General features: G+C 43.4%; 1 protein-coding gene across 3 annotated transcripts in view; it reads left to right on the top strand.

Annotated features, from left to right (window-relative positions):
- The first annotated feature begins 11413 nt into the window (after positions 1-11413).
- The window catches only part of RAD21 (RAD21 cohesin complex component), a 35010-nt gene continuing 21906 nt past the window's right edge, over positions 11414-24517 (top strand). The window contains exons 1-2 of one of the 3 annotated variants that reach the window (XM_034763504.1): positions 11414-11568; positions 21328-21498. In XM_034763504.1, coding sequence (XP_034619395.1) covers positions 21355-21498 — 144 coding nt within the window. In that variant the 5' untranslated portion in view covers positions 11414-11568; positions 21328-21354. Of the gene's footprint in view, positions 11569-12003; positions 12145-21327; positions 21499-24517 lie in introns of those variants that run through there. The other 2 variants (XM_034763505.1, XM_034763506.1) reach the window with 2 other exon arrangements.

Raw genomic sequence — 24517 nt, 5'->3', positions numbered from 1 at the left:
AAATGTAACTTAATGAGAGGGGAAGAAGATGCATGGATGACATGGATAAAAAAAGAAGAGTGGCATACCTGAAAGAATGAGATGCTGCTCTGGTTGGAATAATAGTAGTTGATCTATTGTTTCAAACACACACACACACAAAAATCCAACAATATACAGTCAGTAGAAACTTATGACATGACCAGAATGAAACATGGGAGGGTCATTGGATTTGCTAGCCCTGATTCAGGCAAGCAGCACTACTCAGGAAAGCATTTAAGAGTGTGCTTCCATGCTTTTCTGAACACTGATGGACTTAAACTCATGGACTTTAAGATCAGAAGGGACCATCATGATCTAGTCTGACCTGCACATTGCAGGCCACAGAACTTCACCCACCCACTCCTGTAATAGACCCCTAACCTCTGGCTGCGTTACTGAAGTCCTCAAATCCTGGTTTAAAGACTTCAAGTTACAGAGAATTCATCATTTACTCTAGTTTAAACCAGTCTGTATTGTTACTCCAAAAAATGAGTTTTGCGGCACTGCTGCACTAACCTGCCTATCACCCTCTTAATCTGTTCTTCTGGAGGTAAAAGTTCCCAGGGATGCTAAGGAAACACTCAAAGGACACGGCTATAACCTTCTGATAAAGTAATTGACACAGGCCGTGGATCTTTTTAACACCGTGTATCCTAAAAATCCTAAACAAGGCACTATAATCCCTTATTGCAAGTTAAAAGAGCACTTGAACTACAATAGCATATAGTTCAAATGATACTAAGCAAAGCAATTTGTTTGCAACAAATTGTTGATAATAGATCTTAAGTTGATTTAAAGTTCACATACATAAAATACAATTAAAACACACACAGACATTTCAAGCATACACATATTAAATATTATAAAAACTATCCTAAACTATACTTATACTAAACTATAATTATAGAACATTAAGCTTACTCTATAAATCTGTTGCTACTTTCTTTTAAAAATAAAATCACTGGCACTGCTGTTTGGCTCTTGGTCAGTTAGTTCTGTTCCGCTCCAGCTTTCTTTTCTCTCTGCGCAGCAATTTGTCTTTGGCGTCTCTTGCTGGCTTTCCGGCTCTTCCCGCACAGCTCTTGCCTTTTCAGATGCAGACTTCGGACTCCAAAAATGTTTCCAGCATCTGGCCTTTTATGCTACCTTGTATCCCTGTCTTTAAATAGTTTCCTGTTCTTGGCTATAGTTATCTCACTCACATGTGCTCAGTCTTGACCATTAACTTAGAATTCTGATTGACAGTTCTGACCTTTAAAACAAGTTGTAACCAGTATGAGTGGGTTCTGACCAGTTAGAGGCTTAACCGACTGACCTCTCTGCTACCCCTCCCTTTACTGCAAATGCTCAGTAGTACTATTCTATTGGCTGTCAGGTCTTTGCCTGGGCATGTTTTTGCACATGCTCAATAGTTGCCAATCTTGTACATGCTCACTGAGGTCCTTTATTTCAGAGTTGTGATTCTGTAGAGCCACACCCACATCTACTTGACTCTTTTCCAGGGCACCTTTTTTTTTTTTTTTAGAAATCCCAAGTTCTTACTGAGCAGGTCCGCAGCATCCATCTCAGAGTGGAGTGATTTTTGCTTATTCAGAATAGAGATCAGAGATACGAAGATGAGACTGGAGAGTTTTCTCTGGCAATATTATCTCTAGATATTATAAGTGGCTGTTGGGGGTGAGGGGAGTTGCGGAGTTGCTTTGTGCCTGGCGGTTGGGATTGCAGTGGATTTGCATTGTGGGAAGGAGTACCCGTTTTTTTGCATTTCAAAGATGGTAACCTTACTCCACTTCCTAATCCTCCCCAAACCCTCAGACTCTGACCACCCAATTTTGACCTTTGGCCTGTATCCGGACTCCAACTTTAATACCAACTTGTCTTATCTTTGGACTCTGACCACACAGCTTTGACCTCTGGCCTGCACCTGGACTCTGGCTATGGTTCTGATTCTGGTTTGGCTAGGGACTCTGATCTTGGTTTGACCCTGGCATGTCCCCAGATCTCAATTCCAGCACCACCCTTGATCCAGGCCCAACCCTATGCCTAGACTGCAACCTATGCTCCAACAACTAGGCCTGATTATCGGAGGCAGCATGTAATTATCTAAACTATAATTTGGCTAGTACCCTGGGGCTAACACCCTTGTACTCTTATTATGAAAAGTGACATCACTATCGCAGGTGGTCAGGGCTTTTATTTTTTGTTGCTGTTGCAAGAGAAACTATACTGCCTCAGAGCAGCACTTTGAGACTTCAGACAGTAGCATCTGTCAGAATTAGGAGAGAAAAATTATTATGAGAAAATGAGGATGGATACAATACAAAACACAGATGGTTTAAGTCATTTTAATGAACTCATTGCCCGTACCATGTTTCTCATGAGTTCTCTGAATTTTGGATTGGAAGTTTTGACGAGGACTACAGTGGGACCAGGATTTCACCTGAGATTTGTGCAGTGACTGGGTCATGTTAACACCTTTGACTCTCCGGGCCCATTGGTCCATCTAAATTAACACAATTTAGAAATGTAAACTACTTAATTTTTGACATGCCAGTTCCATTCTAAATTGTCCTCTCTGATAATTAATAAACAAGATGTTTCTCACCTACACACATAGCAGATACTAAATGCAAATATGTGGTTGAGACTACAGTGAGCCTTGACGTGCTGATGAAAAGGCTGCATACCTCTGAGCCACTCAAGGAAGAGCTCTTGGAAGATACTCTGATTGTCAGTCACAATTGCTCTGCTGGTATCCCCTTGCTCTTGGAGGAAAGCAAATTGCAAAACCTCCATGCAAGGTGCAACTTTATTCCACATCCTTGCACTGGCCCCTATGGGTAGAGTGCGGGCTCTGCCTAACCAGCTACAAAAATGTGTTGTTTTCTTTTTACTTTATTGTGATTCCTAATCATATAAATGCCTTTAATTGTGTGGATATTTTTAATACTTTCAGAGAAATGTATGATGAGATACAGTTAGAACCAAGCACTGTAAATGATGCATTGTAGCTTGAGAATAAGCTAACATTAAACTGTACTATTAAAGACAGACGCTTTTTATAAACAACAGCATTGCACCTCTTTCTGATTCCGTGTATGGAAAATACCATCACTCTAATAATATATTTTAGCATGGAACTAGTCCCAAGACAAATATAACACCAGTACTTTATATATCAGCAGACTGGCAAGGCTCTGATGTACATATAAAGTATTGTACCATCACTTTTATGATATATACTTTAGTACAAGACTGTTCCCAACTAAAATACATTAAGGCAATAGTACTTTGAGTATACTGTACATCAGAAAGACTTGCTGGGATAAAACATAACACAAAGAATGGGCCTTTTCCACAGAATTAGTCAAGTCACAATTGGTACAATATATATATTTAAACATAGTGAAAATAGAATGTTTTGGAGAGAAAGGGAGCTTCTGATCTTAGATAACCATAGCCTCTCAACCCTTGATAATTATAATGTGGGGAGAGAGGGGATGTTCTGAAGGAGTGGGGTCTTCCTCTCCAGTGACTCATGTGTGCAGTTTAGCTGGTAGCTACGTTGTCTATAGTTTGCAGCCATAGATTCTTTACATGTTTCTGTGCAAATCAAAGCAGCTTAGACTGGAGGAAGATGGTGCATGGAACAGTGGATTCACAGACAACCTGTATCTCAAATTTGAGTGTCCAGTGGGGAAACGTGATTACCTCAAAAACATTTATTCAAAGTGAATAGAGCTCTCAAAAAAAAGCTGTCCCCTTCTCAAGAAAAAGTTGTTTAGCAGATGTAAGCTAATTTCCTCTTAAAAATTCTGGATGCACTGACTGGCTGGTTCATTTGACCAGAGGCTAGAAATGAAAATAGGCCTCACTTTCCTTTTAAATGTCACTGAATTGGTCCTATTCCCCATATGTTGGTGAAGAGCATAAAATCAACTACCAGCTCTCTTCCTGGAGTACAGAATGGAATGCAATTAACTGAGCAGAGCCAGATGAGAAATTCAGCGAAGTACTGGGAGCAGCATTCAAATCATACGGTATGTTTCTTTTGCTGTGCAATGGCAGTTAGAAGGCAACTGAGTCAGGAGGTCAATTTACATGTCGAGCATCAGGTCACTTCTACAGATCATTGTCCAAGTTGAGTGAAATAGAAAAGCTATACAAGCAACATGAGTGGTGAAAAATTAAATTAGATTTTAAAAATCCTTTGCTTTAATGCTTTAGGGCAGGGGTGGGTAAACTATGGCCCGGGGACCGCATCCGGCCCTTCAGACGTTTTAATCCGGCCCTCGAGCTCCAGCCAGGGAGTGGGGTCGGGGGCTTGCCCCGCTCTGCACATGCCGTGGCTCCGCACGGCTCCCGGAAGCAGCGGCATGTCCCCCGTCCGGTTCCTACATGTAGGGGCAGTCAGGGGGCTCCGCACGCTGCCCCTGCCCCAAGCGTCACTCCCGCAGCTCCCATTGGCTGGGAACTGAGGCCAATGGGAGCTGCAGGGACAGCACCTGCAGACGGGCAGCACGCAAAGCCTCCTGGCCATGCCTCCGTGTAGGAGCCAGATGGGGGACGTGCTGCTGCTTCCAGGAGCTTGCATCCCTCACCTCCCTCCCGTGCCCCAACCCCCTGCCCCAGCCCCAGCCCTGATCCCCCTCCTGCCCTCCGAACCCTTCAGTCCCAGCCTGGAACACCGTCCTGCACCCCCAACCTCTCATACCCAGCCCCACTCCAGAGCCTGCACTCCCAGCCAGAGCCCTCACCCACCCTGCACCCCAACCCTATGCCCCAGCCTGGAGCCCCTTCCCGCACCTGAACTCCTCATTTCTGGCCCCAACCCAGAGCCCTCATCCCCAGCTGGAGCCCTCACCCCCTCCCGCACCCCAACCCCCAATTTTGTGAGCATTCATAGCCAACCATACAATTTCCATACCCAGATGTAGCCCTCCGGCCAGAAAGTTTGCCCACCCCTGCTTTGGGGTATTTATGGCAACTGAAGAAAATTTGTATTAAAAATAAATCTTTTGAACATGGAAGTGGCCCTTTGAAACACTCACACAATAATTTATTCTTTGGTTAAAAATGAAGACAGTTCATTGATATTCTTTAAAAATGGTTGTTTAGTGGTTGGAGCTGGAGCTTTATGCATAAGGAAACAGAACATATTGTGCTGAGCTTCTGTCTAGGAAATCTTTTTGTTTGTTGAATTATAGTTTCAGTAATCTTTAGAAGAGCTTCCCACAATTATGTGGAAGCTTAAATGATTGGCTTGATCATTGTATACTGTCATGATGTTTTAAAATCTCAATAACAGTTTAAACCAAACATGTTTACATCATGTGATTAAGCTCAGCTTCAGGCCATGCAAAGAGGCCATCTTAATTAACTGTGATGGGAGAGAAACAGTCTCATGAGATGATGATCAATCAGAAATCTCTTGGACAAACTATGTAACATTAAATTAGACTGAAATCTTCTACCGTGATGGACAAGATCAAGTTGGAGAACAAGCTTACAGAGTGAATTGATCTTGATTAGGCTGACCAGATGTCCTGATTTTATAGGGACAGTCCCGATTTTGGGGTCTTTTTCTTATATAGACTCCTATTACCCCTCACCTCCTGTCCCGATGTTTCACATTTGCTGTCTGGTCACCCTAATCTTGATAGTCATGTGCAAACAGTGGACAACAGAGTAAAGATGAAGAAATTATCATTCAGATAATTTAGATTTAAATTAGGCTACATTTAGATTGGAAGCTCTTTGGGGCTTAGGTTGTATGTCTTTACTTCTGTGAAATGCTTTGGCATACTTTGGTAGCTCAATAATAATAATAATAAATGTAGGAGGATCAGACACTAAAACGCTGAAAGAATTGCAAAAGTCTGGCTAGGCATCAAGAAAGGATCAAAACTACTCCTTAATGGCCTCATGATTCTAATTGGTCAATAGGTCTTATGGACAAACTAATTTCAAGTATTTTAGATCTGATTTGCAAGAAAGGATCCCTTCTGTAATAAGAAGTGCTAAACTACTAATATCAGAATTCAGCCCGAGTACCAGAATACCAAGAATACCCAAATTAGGTGAGACAAAGAGTACAATGATTTTTAAGTCCATGGGTGAGAAAAAGTCCATGGGTGAATGATATTCAGGAGATATGAAAGAATGTTTTAGGAATGCATCATACTCCTCCCTAAAGTTAAGCTCTGCTACTATTCAAGAATAATGTGGACTGTGACAGGTAGGTAAATAGCTGGCATACTACCCAGTAGTGGGGAGAAAATAATTGTTGGCCAAAGACCGTGGGACAAACCCTTCCTTTTATTAAAAGAGGCGTGTTATATTTAATATCCTATTGAGAGCAAAAGGTCTTCTGATTAAAATGCATGGAACTCAATATATGTACCGCTGAAATAACAAGTCAGTCTTGCTGAGACTAAAAATCTGCGGTTCCAGGGAGTTTAAGTATTTCCAACCTGGTGCTTCAACCACTAAGTCAATGTATTGAGAAAAAAAGAAAGGGGTTAATAGTATTACAACAGGCATTTTCTGATAGAAGGCATCCTGGGAGCATTACTTTACCCAGCAAAGTTCCATGTGGGGCATAAGGAGAATCAGTGTTTGTTTTGGATAAAGATTCTAATGAGACACTATTATGGAAAATGAATACTGAATACTGCAAAATTGAGTCAGAGGAAGTGGAGTCAGGAGACTAGACTACATATTTTTACAGTATTTGTTTGATATGCTATCATTTGCTAAGATTATATTATCGTCTGATATGATAGATTTGCTCAATTACAGTAATATTGTTTAAACCCTTGGAGGGAAAGCAGAGTTTCATGGTATTTCAGTGTTCCAGCTTGTTTATGTGCTGATAGTCTATTAAATAAATGTACAATATTGTTTTATAAGAAAGTTTTCATTATGCTTATATATTTAAGGTCTCTTTGGGACAAGGATGATTTACGGCACTTTCTTTTATAGTTGATCCAATATGTTGTTTGACTTTGTGTAGCCATGGTTTCACAGACTCGCTGATGCCTCATAGAGGAGACTGAAAAACATTCTATTCAGAAAAAATTGTTTCCTGATTTTCTGTATTTCATTTCTTCCCTCTAAAAAAAATTAGAGTCATTAGTATAAAAATAGAGTATTTGTTTACTAATCATCTACTCCTGCTGCTTATTTTCCACCTGCAGTCATAATGCTTTCTGTGAGATAATACATTTGGTTGCTAGGGAAATGCTTGCTGTTTTCAAACTTCCAAAACATGTGGTTCCGAAACCAAATTGCTTCAAGCAAGGAAAACGGTCTGGGGTGTGCAGGTGCCATGTCCAGCCATGGGTGGAAGTGGTTAATGAACATTGTTGAGGAAAGGGAGAAGAAATATCGGTAGTGCTCCAGAGGGCAGGAGTGAGCTGTGAAGCTTGGAGGGAAGACCTGACAGCTGGGCCTTCAACAGGGAAGCAAGCTTTAAAAGGGGATGTTTGATTTATGGTATAGAGCCCTTTTTCCAGACTAATGAAACCTATTTGTAGAGTCCGTAGCAAAACAGCCTGAAGGCAAGGAAAGTGATTTTTGCTGCCTCGTAATAACAGGACTGTTTGTTTTGCTTCCCTAGAAAGCCGAGAGCTGTGTCTGAAGGATTTATATCTGAGATCAAGCAACTTATCAGGCCTCCAGCATGGTTGTTGGCCCCTAATAGCTCAATCTGGAGGGGAGTAGCTTGAATCTGAATTCAAATGACAAACATCATGACTGTGCATTTGCTAGCCTAGATGAATGTTCTCTTTGCTTTACTTGTTCAGGGGGAATCTGTAATAACGACAGTTTACCTCTTGCCAAAGACAATGTCCTGACCTAATATACCTATGGTAGAAAGTAGATTAGACCCTCCTGGCACTCATGGGCACTAGTCCTTTTTCACACCCGGATTCAAATTGTGCATTGTGGAGAAAAGCAATGGTAGTCTCTTGAGTTCTGCCAACAAATGCTGCCTGTTTGAGACAACTATTCATGGACTTCTCTAGGCTCTGCTTTTCCTTGGTGGGGCGAAGATGCTAGCCTGGGATCTGGGGTCTACTCAGTTGCTCCTTAATAGGGTTCTGAGATGGTAAGAGCAATAGGAACACTGAAATCTGATCTACATACAGATTTTGAACAAGAGTAGTTATGTCAGTTAGGTACTGATATAGTTATACCAGTAAAACCTCTAGTGTGACAGTGTTATATTGATTCACATATAGGAATAAGCTTTACCCATATAAGCCCCTTTATAGCAATATAATTGTGTACACATACCATTTTAAGTATACCAGTACAATTAAAGTGGTACAACTTTGTGTTTGGCAAGGTCTTAGTTAACAGAGTAATTAAGCTCACAGCTTGCATGTATTGAATCAGAACTGTTTAATACTAAACAAGAGATGTTAATGATCCCAAGTGTCCAACTGCTCAGTCAGGGGCAGTACACATCGCCACCCCACATGCAGTACATCAGCAGACCCGCCAGCCATTCTGCTACCTGTCACTCATCACCTGACTTGTTCAGGAACTGTCCCACCAGTTTGATTCATTTGGCCAGCAAGCAGATACACCTCAGTGTTCCCAACTCTCACAAATCTTGTGATATTTGGTGTTTCCCTTAAGACCCTCAACTTCTGAACTCATAGGATTGCATAGGAACCTTAGCTTTCATTTTTAAAAAGTAAGTTCCTTGTCTTCGTGATTGCAGAAAAAAGCTTGAAGATGTGTCCCCAGTGTAAGCTAAAGGCTCAGAAACCAAAGGACAAATAGACTCATAGACTTAAGGTCAGAAGGGACCATCGTGATCATTCACCCTGACCTCCTGCACGTTGTAGGCCACAAAACCTCACTCACCCACTCCTGAAATAGACCCCTAACCTCTGGCTGAGTTACTGAAGTCCTCAAATCATGGTTTAAAGACGTCAAGTTACAGAGAATTCACCATTTACACTAGCTTAAACTAGTTTAAACCTGCATTCTGCATCGGAAGGTGAAAAATCCCCAGCGTCTCTGCCAATCGGACACGGGGGGAAATTCCTTCCCAACCCCAAATATGGTTCTCAGTTAGACACTGAGTATGTGGGCAAGACCCACCAGGCAGATACCTGGGAAAGAATTCTCTGTAGTAACTTAGAGCCCTCCCCATCTAGTGTCCCGTCTCCAGCCTTTGGGGATTTTTGCTACCGACAGTCGCTGACTAGGCACATTCACCTCCATAAACTTATCAAGCTCAGTCTTGAAGCCAGTTAAGTTTTTTGCCCCCACTGCTCCCTTTGGAAGGCTGTTCCGGAATGTTATTCCTCCGATGGTTAGAAATCTTCACCTAATTTTGAGCCTAAACTTGTTTATATCCATTTGTTCTTGTGTCCATATTGGTGCTTAACTTAAATAACTCCTCTCCCTCCTTGGTATTTATCTCTCTGATATATTTATAGAGAGTAATCATTTCTCCCCTGAGCCTTCTTTTGGTTAGGCTAAACAAGCCAAGCTCTTTGAGTCTCCTTTCATAAGGTAGGTTTTCCATGCCTCGGATCATCCTAGTAGCCCTTCTCTGCACCAGTGTCAGTTTGAATTCATCTTTCTTAAACGTGGGAGACCAGAATTGCACACAGTATTCCAGATGAGGTCTCATCAGTGCCTTGTATAATGGTATTAATACTTCCCTATCTCTCCTGGAAATACCTCGCCTGATGCATCTTAGGACTGCATTAGCATTTTTCAAGGCTGCATTACATTGACAGCTCATAATCATCCTGGGATCAACCAATGCACCCAGGTTTTTCTCTTCCTCTGTCGCTTCCAACTGATAACTAAAAAGACCCCAAAATGAATTATTATTTTTAAATGTAATGATCTTGGGAACAAGACTCATGACTTTTCAATGCTTCAGCAGAGTTGCCAGCTCTTGCGAATTAAGTATGAGTTACAGATTTTGACACCCACAGAAGGCACTCCTCCATTCCTGCGATTTTTGGGGCTTGGGGCAGAGAGCTCTGTTAATTTTTCAGATCCATTTTATAGACCTCATACAGAAGGCAATATGGGGTGAGGTGGGAAAGTAGGAGGTGAGAGAGTCAAGATGATAATAGGTAGGGCCCTACCAAATTCATGGCCATGAAAAACAGATCACAGACTGTTAAAACTGGTCTCCCCCATGAAATCTGGTCTTTTGTGTACTTTTACCCTATATGGGGTAAAAGTATACAAAAGTGCATAGCATTTCTCAAACTGGGGGTCTTGACCCAAAAGGGGGCTGCCAGTCTATTGTAGGGGGGTTGCAGTAGTCCCATTCCTTACTTCTGCACTGCCTTCAGAACTGGGTGGCCTGAGAGCAGCGCTGCTGGCCGGGCACACAGCACTGAAGGCAGCGCTGCCAGCAGCAGCAGCACAGAAGTAAAGTTAGCAATACGGCGCCCTCCCTTCAATAGCCTTGTAACTCCCCTCTTGAGTTGGGACCCCCAGTCTGAGAAATGCTGACTTAAGTGCTATACATGAGCATATTTTGCTGTTTTTAAATACATATTCCTGCTTTGTTACAACACTGTGAAATTTAATATTTAAATATTTGAAACCATGAAATTCAAGATTTTTAAAATGCTATGACTGTGACATTTACCAAAAATGGACTATGGATTTGGTAGGGCCATAGGAAATGGATGGCAGTTCCCCTGTTGTGGGGAGGTGGAGAGAGCAAGGAGAGGGTAAGTGGACTGTCCATCTGAGAAATTAGGGAGAGGCATGTATTTGTGTGTGCACTAAAGGCTGACTCTTCAGGCTGAAATTATCAGGTGGGCAGAGGAGGGGGTGTACAAAGTCAAGAGACTAAAAACATGATTTGATGCGGGGCTTTTTAATCTCATGATTTTGCCGCCAATCTCACTTGGGGGGGGGGGGGCTGTCATCCAACTCAGTATTTCACAAGCCTGATGCCAGGGGCTGTAACTATACAGCTCCCTAGCCACAGACCTGCTGCTATGTACCCCAGCAACTGCGCTAGCCACTCCTGCCCTAGAGGGGGCGCTACCACCACCCTCTTCCTTTCCGGGCGAGCCGCTTCAACCACACCGGCTCAGCGACCACGCGCAAGTCCTTTTCCTTGGCTCGTTCTCCACAGCTCCGGGCCCTAGCCCCGCCCCCTTTCGTTCGGCCTTGTGAATCTCAGCGGTTACGCATGCGCCTTTTCAGCACCTTTCGACGCTTCGCCCTTTTCTTCGTCCGGCTACCGGAAGGCAGGGACTGGGGCGCATGCGCATTTGGTATCTTCTTGCACTCCCGGAGCCCTGATCGTCATAGTGGCTGCAGTTCCGCGCATGCGTGTTGGTCCCTGTGCCGGGAGGGGGGCATTTTAACAGTAAACATCCTGCCGATTTGAACGGCGGGTTTGGGCGGCAGGAAGGGCTGCGGCCGCCATCTTGTTTGTTTGAGTGGCTCGGATCGGGGAGGAGGCGGAGCGGTGTAGTTCCCGAGCCCGGCCCCGCCAGCCGCTGCATTGGCCTCCCCTGCCGCCACGCAAGACTCGGGGTAAGGAGCCGGCCTCGCTGCGCCCGCCCCGGCGGAGCAGGCAGCGCGTCCCGCGGGGGGATCTGCAGCCGTCCGACGGGCGGGGGCGGCCGGGCTCAGCGCTGCGCTTCCTCCGGGACGCGGAGAGGCCTAGTCCTCGCCGCCCCATGCTGCGGCTGGGCAGCCCTGGCCCGCTGCTCCTGGGCACCCTCCAACCGAGTCCGGGAGGGGGGGAGACGGGGGGGGGGGGTCGCGGGGCTTGAATGTGTCTTCTGGGGCCGCTTCCCCAGAGGCGCGCGGGGTGCTGCGGCCAGTGCCTGCGGGAGCCGGGAGGGCTGCTCTGTAGTCCGCTGTCCCCAGGAGCTTGCCCCGCTGCCGGGCGGAGACGTGCGAGGCCCGTGAGGGAGCCCTGGGCAGGCAGCGCGGAACACTTCGACGTGAGCCAGCTGTGGGGGGCTGCTGCAAAACTTATCCGTAAGCGAAGGTGACGTGCCCCAAAGTCCCCCCTTTCTAGCCCCTCGGGTGCGGCCCTGAGCTGCTGGAGGTGAGGGGCTGCTGCCGGCATCGGAGCCGTGTCCAGTCCGGGACACCGGACAGGTGATTGGGGCAGGGGAAAAGGGGGGTCAGTCCGTGTCTGAATGCCGTGCGCTTTGAAATATAAAGCGATCCGAGGCACTCAGTAAAAATGTTTGCTTCCTTCTGTACGGGTCAACTAATTTATATTCGTATAGACTATTATGTGGGACACTATTTTGCGAGCCTTTTGCTGAAACAGTGTAATCTCTGGGATTGGGTTTATGGGGGGTTGCTTTTGGGGTTGTGGGAAGTGAAGGTTTAGAAGAGGGGACCTGAAAGGGAAAAGTTTGAGAACCCACTTACACTAGAAAATAAATTTTTGGGGTTTCGGACCAGTCCTATATTAGTAGAGATGGATAATCTAGGGCTTTTCTACTTGCAATAGTTCATGCAATAACTAGTGATTAGTTTTAAGTGGTGCATCAAAGGGATATCTGTGTTACATTTGCTAGATTTTTGGAGTTAAAAGGAGGTTTGGGGACAATAGGATTGCCTATATTTCCCTCTACATGCTTGTAATATTTGTAGTTCTGTACTGTAATGACTGTAATCTAATCCTGTCTTCATGGTTTCATCTGGTATCCTGCAGAAATCAGGAAGGAACACACGCACTCCTGATGTACAACTGTATTCTGGAGGTGGTGGGGGGGTTGGGTTCACCTTCCTCTGAAGCATCCCGCCACTACCAGTTGGGGTGGACTGGTGCTCGGAAGTGGTACAGAGATTCTTGCTCACATGTTTATAGTCTAGTCTCTAGCTGATCACTAGATTTGGTGTTTGGAAGGAATTTTCCCCAAGATCAGATTGGCAGGGACCATGGGATTTTTTTCACTTTCCTCTGCAGCATGAGAGGAAGCATGGATTGTGTGCTAGGATGTATCTCAACTAAGCGATTCTCTGCCATCACAGAGATCTTGGGATCCCTGTTGTTCTCAACTAATGGTGCGCAACAGTTTAGCCTCCTGAGGACTAAAATCTTCTTTTTTAACTGAAGTCATTGGACTCAACATAGGGGTATACAGGTGAAACTTAATGATTTGTGATGTGCAGGAGATCAGAATCTATGATTTTATGGTTCGTTCTGGCTTTTCTGAAATCTGCCCCAGAATCACCCTGCCTGCCAAAGTTCAGCTATAAGAGTCGCATTTTCCTTATATTTTTTTTTTTGGTTACTGTGTCATTTAAAGTAAGCTACCTTGTTTGTTGAATTTGAATACGTTTTGGGCAAGAATATTGCAAAATTTCTACAGTAGTTTCTTTGGCCAGGATTCAGCAAACACACATGCTCTCTTTTACAAATGTGGTCTTCTTGACCTGTGTTTGTAGGATTGGGGCCTTAGTTTACTTTCTAAAGACTCATTGTAAGCATGTGGCATGCTGTGAATTTGTAAATAGTAATTAAAACAAAATGAACCCAGTATATTGACAATCAGAGAAAGTGAGTATGGTGGGAAAATTGGCAGATAAGTTACTTAAGTTAGTCAAGTATACAGAAGATTGTGAGGAACTTTAGGGACCTAACCAAGCTAGATAAATAGACAGATACTGTGGTAGACTAAGTACTTTGCTTTTACCAACACTGCAATGTCCATTGGTGGGGGGGAAATTTGAACTAGCCTGATAAATAACTTGACTCTGGAAAGAGGCCTGGGCCTTATTGTGGGAGTGAAGACCTACTCAGTGTGCAGCTGTGGTCAAAAAAGCAAAGAAGACATTAAGATGCACAAGTAACAGGATGGAGAATAATATTAAAACTATGCTATTATGTAAATCAATTGAATACCCTCATCTGGAATATTATGTGCAGGTCACCTGACTCAAAAAAGGATATAGCAATATGAAAGGGGCTAAGGGAAGGGCAGCAAGAATGTGGTGTATGAAAAAATTATAGTATGAGAAGTGACTGAAAACATTGGGATTTTTTACCTTAGGAGACAAATGTGATGTAACATGATAAAAAGTATATCAAATAATGATATAGAGAAGGTAGATCAGGAACTTAGTCTCTCCCTTTCTCGTAACTAAGAACAAAAGGAACATGGTGGCAGATTCAGACTGATAAAAGGAATTTTTCATGCAGTGTATGATTAAAATGTGGAAGAGCCCAAGATTTTAGCTAGATTCAAAGAGCTGTTGGACACTTATATGGCTAACAAGTATTTCCAGAATTACTATACTTTAATGCTAATACATTTTAGAAGGGATATAAAACCTAATGCTTTAGGTTTAATCCAGTCTCTAATGACTGGGAATTAGGATGAGACTTTCTCGGGGGCAGATTATCCCACATCAGCCCATTCTGAGGTTTCTTGCACCTTCCTCAGACACATCTGGTGCTGGCCATTGTCCAAGACAGGATGCTGGGGTAGATGAGCCGTGGGTCTAATTCACTATGGCAATTCCAACATTCTTTTTTTCAGTTTTACTTTATATACACTGTGTGGTCAAATGTACAGACATAGTATAGTCAATTTTCCTGTGATTGTTTTGGGCTTTCCACACAACATAGAGACACACTTTAAACAAAATAGGAATGCTTGATTATCAAAACACAAATAGGCAGGAGGGCTCAAGGATGACTGTGGCATTTGAAATAATTTAAGTTGATTAGACTTCAGTTTGGTGTCCCTTTTAAAAGGACATCTTTTGACAGGGTCAAAATTTGATCATAGTAGAAAGTTTACCAATCTGAGGTGAGTGAGGCTGCCCATGAGGTGCTCAATAGGATTGCAGAAGAATAGATCACTGTGCAGAACAGTGGTTCTCAACCAGGGACTTGCTAGGACCCAGGGCAGAAAAGCCAAAGCCCTACCATGCAGGACTGCAGCCTGGTGCCCCAAGCATCCCCTCCCAGAGCTAAAGCCAAAGCCTGAGCAATTTAGCTTCACAGTGCCCCCTGTGGCATGGGCCCCTGGGCAATTGTCCTGCTTGCTACCCCCTAACGTCAGCCCTGGCTTTTATATGCAGAAAAACAGTTGTTGTGGCACAGCTGGGCTGTGGAGTTTCTATAGCGCGGGGGGATGACTCAGAAAGAAAAAGATTGAGTACCCCGGTGTAGAAGGAAGTTGTAGGATCCCAGATCTGATCCATTGCTTCTCTAGTTAAAATGGCAGGTGGCTACTTGAAAGTAATTAATTACCCTTCCTGCATCTGTTGTGAGCCCTAATATTGTTGGCTGCAGGAGCAACTCACATGCACAGGTGTATAGTCAGGGAGTACCATGCCAACCCAAGCTTCTCTTTGCACATCTAGCAGTTAGTTCAGCGTTGGGTTGTATCAAATGTCCTATTGCTCTCCCCACCACCATCTGCCTGCACTTTTCTGGAGAGAAGAGTCAGACAAAAAAAAAAGTAAAGGAGAGAAAACAAGAAAGAAACAAGGGGAAAAAAATATACTGAAAAGAGAAAGGACAGAAGCGTGAGAAAAAGGCAGCAACAGTTGCTGCCATGCTGCAAAGGATCATGCGTGGTGCCTGTGCACTAGTGCACCCCAGATGGGGAGTCCAAGAAAAAAAAGTTGGTGAGCACTTCAGTAATAATTCCACTGGAAATGTATTTTTAAAATTTGTACAAGCTGCATGTGAATGTATTCTCATTGCAGTATTGGGATAGTGCATTAGAACTTAGAAGTGATGCTGACTTGATGCAGACCGCATTGCATAAAGTAGACATTGTAAATAGAAATTAATGTTTTAATGTAAGATGTTGTAACTTTGTTAAATTATTTTTAGTGTGGTAATATCACTCTTTAAATTGTTTCCTCTGTTTATATGTATAACTTTCTGTGGCAGCATGTCCATAATATATGGAGGAAAACTGCTAATCTCTGCCAGCAGCAATTTACTTCTACTTTATTTCCTCTTTTCAAGATTTTCAATACACCTCTACCCCGATATAACACGGTCCTCGGGAACCAGAAATCCCTACTGCATTATAGGTGAAACCCTGTTATATCGGGGTAGCGGCGGCAGGGCTCCAGCGGTGATTTAAAGAACCTGGGCTCCGGCCACTGGGGGAGCCCGGGCCCTTTAAATCGCCGGCCGAGCCCCGCTGCCGCATCTCCGGAGTAGCGGTGGCAGGGCTCCAGCAGTGATTTAAAGGGCCCGGGGCTCCCCATAGCAGCTGGAGCCCGGGCCCTTTAAAGCGCCGCCCGAGCCCCAGTATCAGAGCCCCGGGGTTACTGTGCTATATGCAAACCCATGTTATATCGGGTCGCGTTATATCTGGGTAGAGGTGTACTTGAAACAAGTAACTCTCATTCTTCTCTAATATTGCCCTTGAGTTTCAGGCTATCCATAACCCTTGCATAGATTTAGCAATTCTCTATGCTAGTCCTGTGAAACATCAGCATGCTGACCACTTACCATATGGGCTTCCTATCCCCATCTTCCCCACAACAAAAGTGTAATAGGTTCCCAGTCCTGTTTGTTGTATTAATGACCTGTGTTTGTGTGAAAGATTAAACCTTTCCCTATCACATTGGGGAGCACTTCTTCCTCTCTCCCTTCTCCCCCCCCCTCCCCAATGCCCATGTATATTACCAGAATAGAAGAAATAATTTGTCCTCACAAGGAACTAACTTTGTTACCCCTTAGCATTTAGTGTTTGTGTGTTCCTGTCCCCATGGGAAAGTTACTTCCTCTTGTAGCTCTAATGTGGGGAACATGCAGACCGAGTGCAGCAATATTGCTGAAAGATAGTAGTGGCAATATGTCCATGCTGGCAGCTGCTATCTGTGCTGTCAGGGAACTGGAGTGAATACAGTTGCTTCTGTGTCTTATTGGTCCACATAATGCTTTTCATGTTTAATGGGAAGACTTCATTATATTTTCAGGTTTGAGTCAAGTATGATTGCTCTTTCCCAGAAGTTCAAGCTATATATTTTGAACTGATTGTGAACATGTCAAATCTAATAATTATGCCAATCCACAAAAAATCAAAGAACAGTTTTTACAACTGGAGTTGGAAGGTTGTGACAGAGATTTAATGCTGATGGCTTTAACTCCTCACTCCTTCTCCATTCTCTTATGGCTAATGTTTTTGAGAAATACACCTCTACCTCAATATAATGCTGTCCTCGGGAGCCAAAAAATCTTACCGCGTTATAGGTGAAACCACGTTATATCAAACTTGCTTTGATCCACCGGAGTGCACAGCCCTGCCCCCCCGGTGCACTGCTTTACCACGTTATATCCGAATTCGTGTTATATCGAGGTAGAGGTGTATTGCATTGTACAACAAACCCACCTCATAGGTTTGTTGTACAATGTGAAATACTTTTTTAAACCATTGCACTGAGAAATACAGTTTCTGATTTATAATGTCCCCTTTCATTTGATGATCTGGGTAATTCCCATAAAATTGCTCCTTTTGGCAGGTCTTTTGGAGGATCCTCTGCATCTCCCCCCCCCCCCCTCCAGCTTTCAGTGAGGGTGCAACAGATTTCTGTCCTTGATTCCTTTCTCTTCTCCCTCTTCACGTTAACTGTGGGTAATCTCATTTGCAGATACAAATTCAACTGCAGTCACTCCTCGCTTTAACGTTTTAGTTGTGTTCCTGAAAAATGTGACTTTAAGTGAAATTAATGTAAATGTAAATGGGGGGAGAGGGGGTCAGGTTCCATGAAAAAAAAATTTCACCAGACAAAAAACTATACTTCAGCTAGCCCAGTACAGACAGTTTGATAAGAAGACTTACTTATCAAACTGGGCTAGCTTGATTATCACTTCAAAAGTTTTTTTCTCTTACTTAATCGGCCTCTCAGAGTTGGTAAGACAACTCCCACCTGTTCATGCTCTGTATGTGTGTGTATATATATCTCCTCAATATATGTTCCACTCTATATGCATCCGAAGAAGTGGGCAGTAGCCCACGAAAGCTTATGCTCTAATAAATTTGTTAGTCTCTAAGGTGCCACAAGTACTCCTGTTCTTTTTACAACTATTTCTGGTGACTCTCAGATCTTCCTCTACTCCAGGCCTATCTTTCTAGCCAAACAACAAGCTCAACATGGCTGAAAGTGAGCTCTTCACCTTCCCCTCCCCTCTCTTTTCTATCATTGTGAACAATACCACCATCTTTCCTGTCACTCAGGCCTGTAACCTGGCTGCCCTCTTCAACTCAGTCCTCTGTGAGATCTTACATTCAGGCTCTGTCTAACTCTTGCCAATTCTTTCTGCATACAATCTCCAAGATTTGGCCTTTTCTTTCATCCACACTGCTAAAACTCTCATCCAAGCTCTCATCATCTCATTTCCCAATTAGTGCAACATCCTTTTCTCTAGCCTTGACAAATGCAAATTTGCCCCGCTCATATCCATTCAGATTGCTACTGCAAAAATCGTTTTCATAGCACATTGCTTGATTACATCACCCCCTCTCTCTGAATCCCTCACCGGCTCTCCCTTCTCTTATCACGTCAAACATAAGCTACTTGCCTTCACGTTCAAGGCCCTCTGAGTCCTGTCCCCACCCTAGCTATAATCTCTCATTCACTCTTGAGGGTTGAGTCCTGCCTCTGAACAACTTGTAATGCTAACCTCCATCACCCACTTCTTAATCTTCAAAGGAGTGCTTTTTTAATGCAGCCCCTCATGCTTTGGAGGAGCTCCCTATAAACATCTGTAAAACTTAACTCATTATACTACTTTAAAACTTTTTCCATGATCCTACAAAAAAATTAACGATGGTTACGCTGCCAGTGTGTTGAGACGCTACCTGTAATGCTGACCTATATTGTCACATTGTTTCCTTGTACTCCCCCATTTATCTGCCTGTATCCATCTGTCTCTTGTCTTATACCTATGCTGTAAGGTCTTTGGGGCATGAACTGCTTTGGGGTTCTTGGGGGGTTTTTTTGTTCTGTTTGTACAGTGTCTAGCACAGTGGGATCCCAGTTTCTGACTGGAGCTTGTTGGTACTATGGTAATACTATAGGGCTAATAAAACGCATATTCAGATAAATATAAACCAAATTACATGAGTGGGCATACTGAAATCTGGTTGTAGAATATTGCACAACTGTGGAGTAACTGAAAGAATGTAAGGGTATGTCTCCACTGCAGTTAAATACCTGTGGATGTTATCAGGGGCTGTTTAATTGCAGTGTAGACTTCTGGACTCAGGCTGGAGCCTGGACTTGAGGACCTTGCATGGTGGGAGGGTCCCAGAGCTTGGGACGCAGCCTTAGCCAGGAAGTCTACACTGCAATGAAACATTCCTGCAGTTTGAGCCCAGTGAACCTGATTCAGCTGGCACAGGCCAGCTGCAGTTTAGACATTGCACTTCTGTTAACCTTTGGGACCGCAGATTTAAACCTGGCCTGGAATCACAGGAAGCCTGCGTTCTGTATGCTCCCCTGCATTTTGGAAACTTTCCAGCAGGAGACAACTGTCAGTTTTGCTAGAAATTGATACTCCTCTGCTTGATGCATCAAATTAAACTGCTCTGCTCCTAGTGTCACATGCTGTGCCTGCTGGGGAGGTGTTCTATATAGGAGCTTTAAAGGCATAGGTTTGATTCTCCATTGTAGGTACAGTGAGAGAAGGATAGAAGAGGCAAGACAGATGGTGCTTGGACTTGCCAGGAACCGGATCCATCCTCTTAGGATGATAGCGTGCTCCCCTTACTTGCTCATTTCCGATTAGCTGCCTGTTAGTGGCTTTGGTCTTCTGCTTCCCTAATACACATACTTAACTATTGGTAAGGATGCAATTTTTGTCGGAGGTCACGGATTCCATGACTTCTTTGGCTTTCACTCCCACCATAGCAGCGGGTCAGGAGCAGCTGTCTGTGCCTGCTGCAGTAGCAGCAACCGGGGCTGGAGCAGTGGCTGGCAGTCAGCCCCCACCAGGGCTCAGACTGTTAGTCTTGAATATTTTTGGTAAAAGTCACAGACAGGTTGTGGGCTTCTATGAAATTTTGTTTATTGCCCGTGACCTGTTCATGACTTTTACTAAAAATACCTGTGACAAAATCTTAACCTTAATTATTAGGTTCATACAGGTTTCCCCATAAGCTAGTGATGGGACTGTAGTCTTATGTTTTATCTCATATTATGGTGACCAGTCCCTTATAAATACAGTATATTTCCCCTTCTCAAAGCTGCTAGGAGTGGGCTCTTGCACCACCAGCAGCAAGACAGAAGGACCATAGGAAAACAATGCTACACTCAGAGGGAAAGGGCTGTAGATAATAAGAGTCCTTTAGAAAGGTTGGAATAAACCAGTGGTTCTCAAACTTTTTTATTGGTGACCCCTTTCACATAGCAAGCCTCTGAGTGCAACCCCCCCCTTACAAATTAAAAACACTTGTTTATATATTTAACACCATTATAAATGCTGGAGACAAAGTGGGGTTTGGGATGGAGACTGACAGCTCGCGACCCCCTGAGGGGTCCTGACCCCCAGTTTGAGAACCCCTGGAATAAACATATGGAAGGCTTTTAGAATGAGTAGAGCTCTTAACTTTTTGTTTTGGCATTAAAAGATACAGGAACTGTTTGAGGATGGAAAGACTATGATCTTTCTTGTGGTGAGAAAATTTGGGTCAGTGGTATTCCATATGTGCTGGGGTCTGAATAGCTGGTACTTGATAAGGCTATGTAGAAGACTGTGGTGAATGGAGATGGAAGCATGAATGAAGATTTTTACAATGGAGGAGTCCTAGTGACTAGCATTGGGAAATGAGTTCTTGGAAGAATCATAGATAGGTCTAATAAGAGACCAAAGTTCATGGTCAAGGATGATGCTAAACTTAGACCATTGCTGGCAGACATTTGTGTAGGTATATTTAATCCTGCCTCAATGCCGGGAGATGGACTTAAATGTCTTTTGAGTTCCCTTCCAGACCCACATTTCTGTAGGTGTGACTTTTTTCTAGTTTACCTACTCAAGTTTCCAACGCAGTAAACTTCTACACTTATAAACATATAGCCACCAATGGGGAAAAAATGAGCAAAACTCTCTCAATCTTGAACAAAATCCTTTCAGATTTTAAGGTATATGGAGCGTTTTCTGTTGTATTGAAAATTTCTGTCCTTTTTCTTGTACAAAACCATTCTAGAATTTTGCTGGTTGAAAAGAAGACATGTTGATAGCCTCCAAGTGGCATGCATATATATATATATATATAAAAAAAAAATATGGTGAGATTTTTTTTTGCAGTAACCCAATTCAATATAAAACAATTATATTTTTCTTTACAGGTTTACACCTTATAGGCGGCTGGGACAATGTTCTACGCCCATTTTGTCCTGAGCAAGCGTGGGCCGCTGGCCAAAATCTGGCTAGCGGCCCATTGGGATAAGAAACTAACCAAAGCCCATGTATTCGAGTGTAATCTAGAGAGCAGCGTGGAGAGTATCATCTCACCTAAGGTATCTATTTTACAGTCATCTTGATGTTAATGTTGCTGGTTCAGCAGAGATAAATTACGACAGCACATGATCAATATACAAGAAGTAACTAATATACTGATGCCTTAACCTGAAAAATTCTAAAATGTTAACTCTTTTAATGAAAAAAAGTGTGCTCACAATTGTTTTACATGAAGTATGAAATAATCCATGAATACCTGTATTCTAAGAAATAATCTGAGCTTTTCATTCAATTCTTAGTTTATAGTTTTGCAAGAAGTGGCCAGGTTTCAAATTTGGTCCTTTGGTTAATAGGTTTTATGCAGAGTATCTTTATCTGAATTATCTTGATGTACCATGTGTATACGTAGAAATTTTTTATGGTGGGCGAGGGAAAGGGAAAAAAAACATCTTGTACCTGTCAGCAAGTAGCTTTCAAAGGACTTACGGTGACATTTGAATACGCTTGACATTGAGAGCTATTGAAATAAAGAATGATTGATTATTTAAATATTCTTGTCCTTTATGTTCAAAGGGTTGGAAAATGTAGTCAATAGCTACACAATAACATTACTTGCTGAGTACAGTTTTCTCCAGGTTAGGCCCTAAGTTGCATTTGGTGCTTTGCTTGGTATTGGCTACAGCCAACAGAGCAACTGTGAAAAGTGCTGAAGGACACAACCTCAGAGTTAAGAGGGAGAGAATGGAACACTTTCTTCTTACCAGATACCTACTAATCAGAGGGAAGATTCTTCAGGTCTTATGTGTTCATGGATGTTTTCGTTTTTAACTCGCCTCTAAAAAATGGACTGGTTATGTGGCACATTAGTCAAATATAAACCATTTTACTTGACAACAGACATTTGGATGCCTTGGAGAAAAGCTTTTTTATTTTTTTAAAAGACCTAAAGTTTGTTTCCTAGTATCCATAAACACTTTCTTCAGCTAAATTGATCTTCTGGCTGTCAATTCAGTGCAGCTAATATAATCTTTACAAGAGTTATAAATATACACAAATATAATAGCTGAATCCTCTATTAATCAGAGCACTGTAGATATGCATGGTGCTTTACAGAACAGGCTGATTCCCTGCCTACAAGAGTTTGTAATTGAAGGGTATGTTTGGCTGAGTTACATCGCTGCTCAGAGAGCACTGAAGGGAAACCACTGTTGTGGGTTCACACTGTCAGCTACTTGCACAATAGCGTGTTCACACTTGCAGCGCTATTTGGAGCGGTGCACTCTGGCATCTCTTCCTCTTCTGCTGCTAAGAATTGTGGGAAGGCGAAGGGGGTCGCGGGGCATCCTGGGTCCTGCCCCAATGCCCCGTGATGCATTGCTTCACATTGCAGCAAATTCTGTGCTTCAGTCCGCCTTTGGCACCATCTTTCAACGGTCTGTGTACTGTGCACTCTGCCTCTTCGGTCTTCAGGAATGGATCCCGCACTGCTGACCAATATGCTGCTCGCTCTCACTAACACATCACAAGTGGCAGTGGAGTTATTCCTTAAATTACAAAGGCAAGAGGAGTTTGACATTAACCTCGCCAAGTGTAGTAGCTGCGACATGAGATTGCTGTGGCATTCACGGAGGTGCTGACCACAGTGGAACTCCGCTTTTGGGCTCGTGAAACAAGCACTGAGTGGTGGGATCACATGGTCATGCACGTCTGCGATAACGAGCTGTGGCTACAGAACTTTCGAAGAGGAAAGCCACATTCATGGGACTGTGTGATGAGCTTGCCCCAGCCCTGCGGCGCAAGGACATGAGAATGAGAGCTGCCCTGTCTTTGGAGAAGTGCATGGCAATTGCACTGTGGAAGCTGGCTACTCCAGACTGCTACTGATCGGTCACTAACCAGTTCGGAGTGGGAAGGTCGACTGTTGGAGTCGTGTTGATGGAAGTGTGCAGGCCATTAATCACATCCTGTTCCAAAAGACCACGTTGCCCAGAGTCATGCGTGACATTGTGGATGGCTTTGCACAGATGGGCTTCCCTAACTGTCTAGGAGCGATAGATGGCACACATATTCCAATTCTGACACCAGACCACCTAGCCACCGAGTACATTAATTGGAAGGGGTATTTCTCTATGGTTCTTCAGGCACTTGTGAATCACCGTGGGCATTTCACGGACATTAACACAGGCTGGTCTGGAAAGGTGCATGAGACACGCAACTTTTGGAACACTGGCCTGTTCAGTAAGCTGCAAGCAGGGACTTACTTCCCAGACCAGAAGATCACTGTAGGGGAAGTCAAAATGCCCATTGTGATCCTGGGAGACCCTGCCTACCCCTTAATGCTGTGGCTTACGAAGCCATACACAGGGAACCTTGACAGCAGCAAGGAATGGTTCAATAACAGGCTGAACAAGTGCAGAAGGACTGGTGAGTGTGCTTTTGGCCATTTAAAGGCCTACTGGTGCTGTCTATATGGGAGGCTGGACATGGCTGACGACAATATTCCTATGCTTATAGCCGCGGTTTGTACGCTCCATAATATTTGTAAAGGGAAGGATGAAAGCTTCACTCAGGGCTGGACCGCTGAGGCTCAGCGCCTGGAGGCTAAATGTGAATAGCCAGAGACCAGGGCTATTAGAGGGGCGTCGTGCAGGGCCATAAGGATCAGGGAGGCCTTGAGGCAGCAATTTGAACACGGTGGATTTGATTTAAATCAAATTGATTTAAATCACTAGTCAGGAAGACTCGATTTAATCGTGGTTTTCTACATAAAAGTGCATTCTTGGTGGTGGTTATAATCTTAATACATATTCTTCACAACTCTGAGATAGCTGTAGGTTTCATTTTTAGAAGGTACACACTACATTTTAAAGTGATTTATTTTGAAAACTTCAGATTAACTTTACAGCTATATCAGAAAATGAATGATTGGTTATTTCATTTACCAAAGGGTAATTGAAGCAGATATTTATAAAGTCATTAGGAGGTGAACTATCTCCAATTCAACAGGTTAATCATTAATATTTGATTAATGGTTCTTGCCATGCTGTATTAGGAGGAGAACATCACCAGACAGACATT

Source organism: Trachemys scripta, chromosome 2 (genome assembly GCF_013100865.1).
Source record: "Trachemys scripta elegans isolate TJP31775 chromosome 2, CAS_Tse_1.0, whole genome shotgun sequence".
NCBI lineage: Eukaryota > Metazoa > Chordata > Testudines > Emydidae > Trachemys > Trachemys scripta.
Note: the sequence above shows the minus strand (reverse complement) of the source record. Positions and strands in the feature narration are given on the sequence as shown.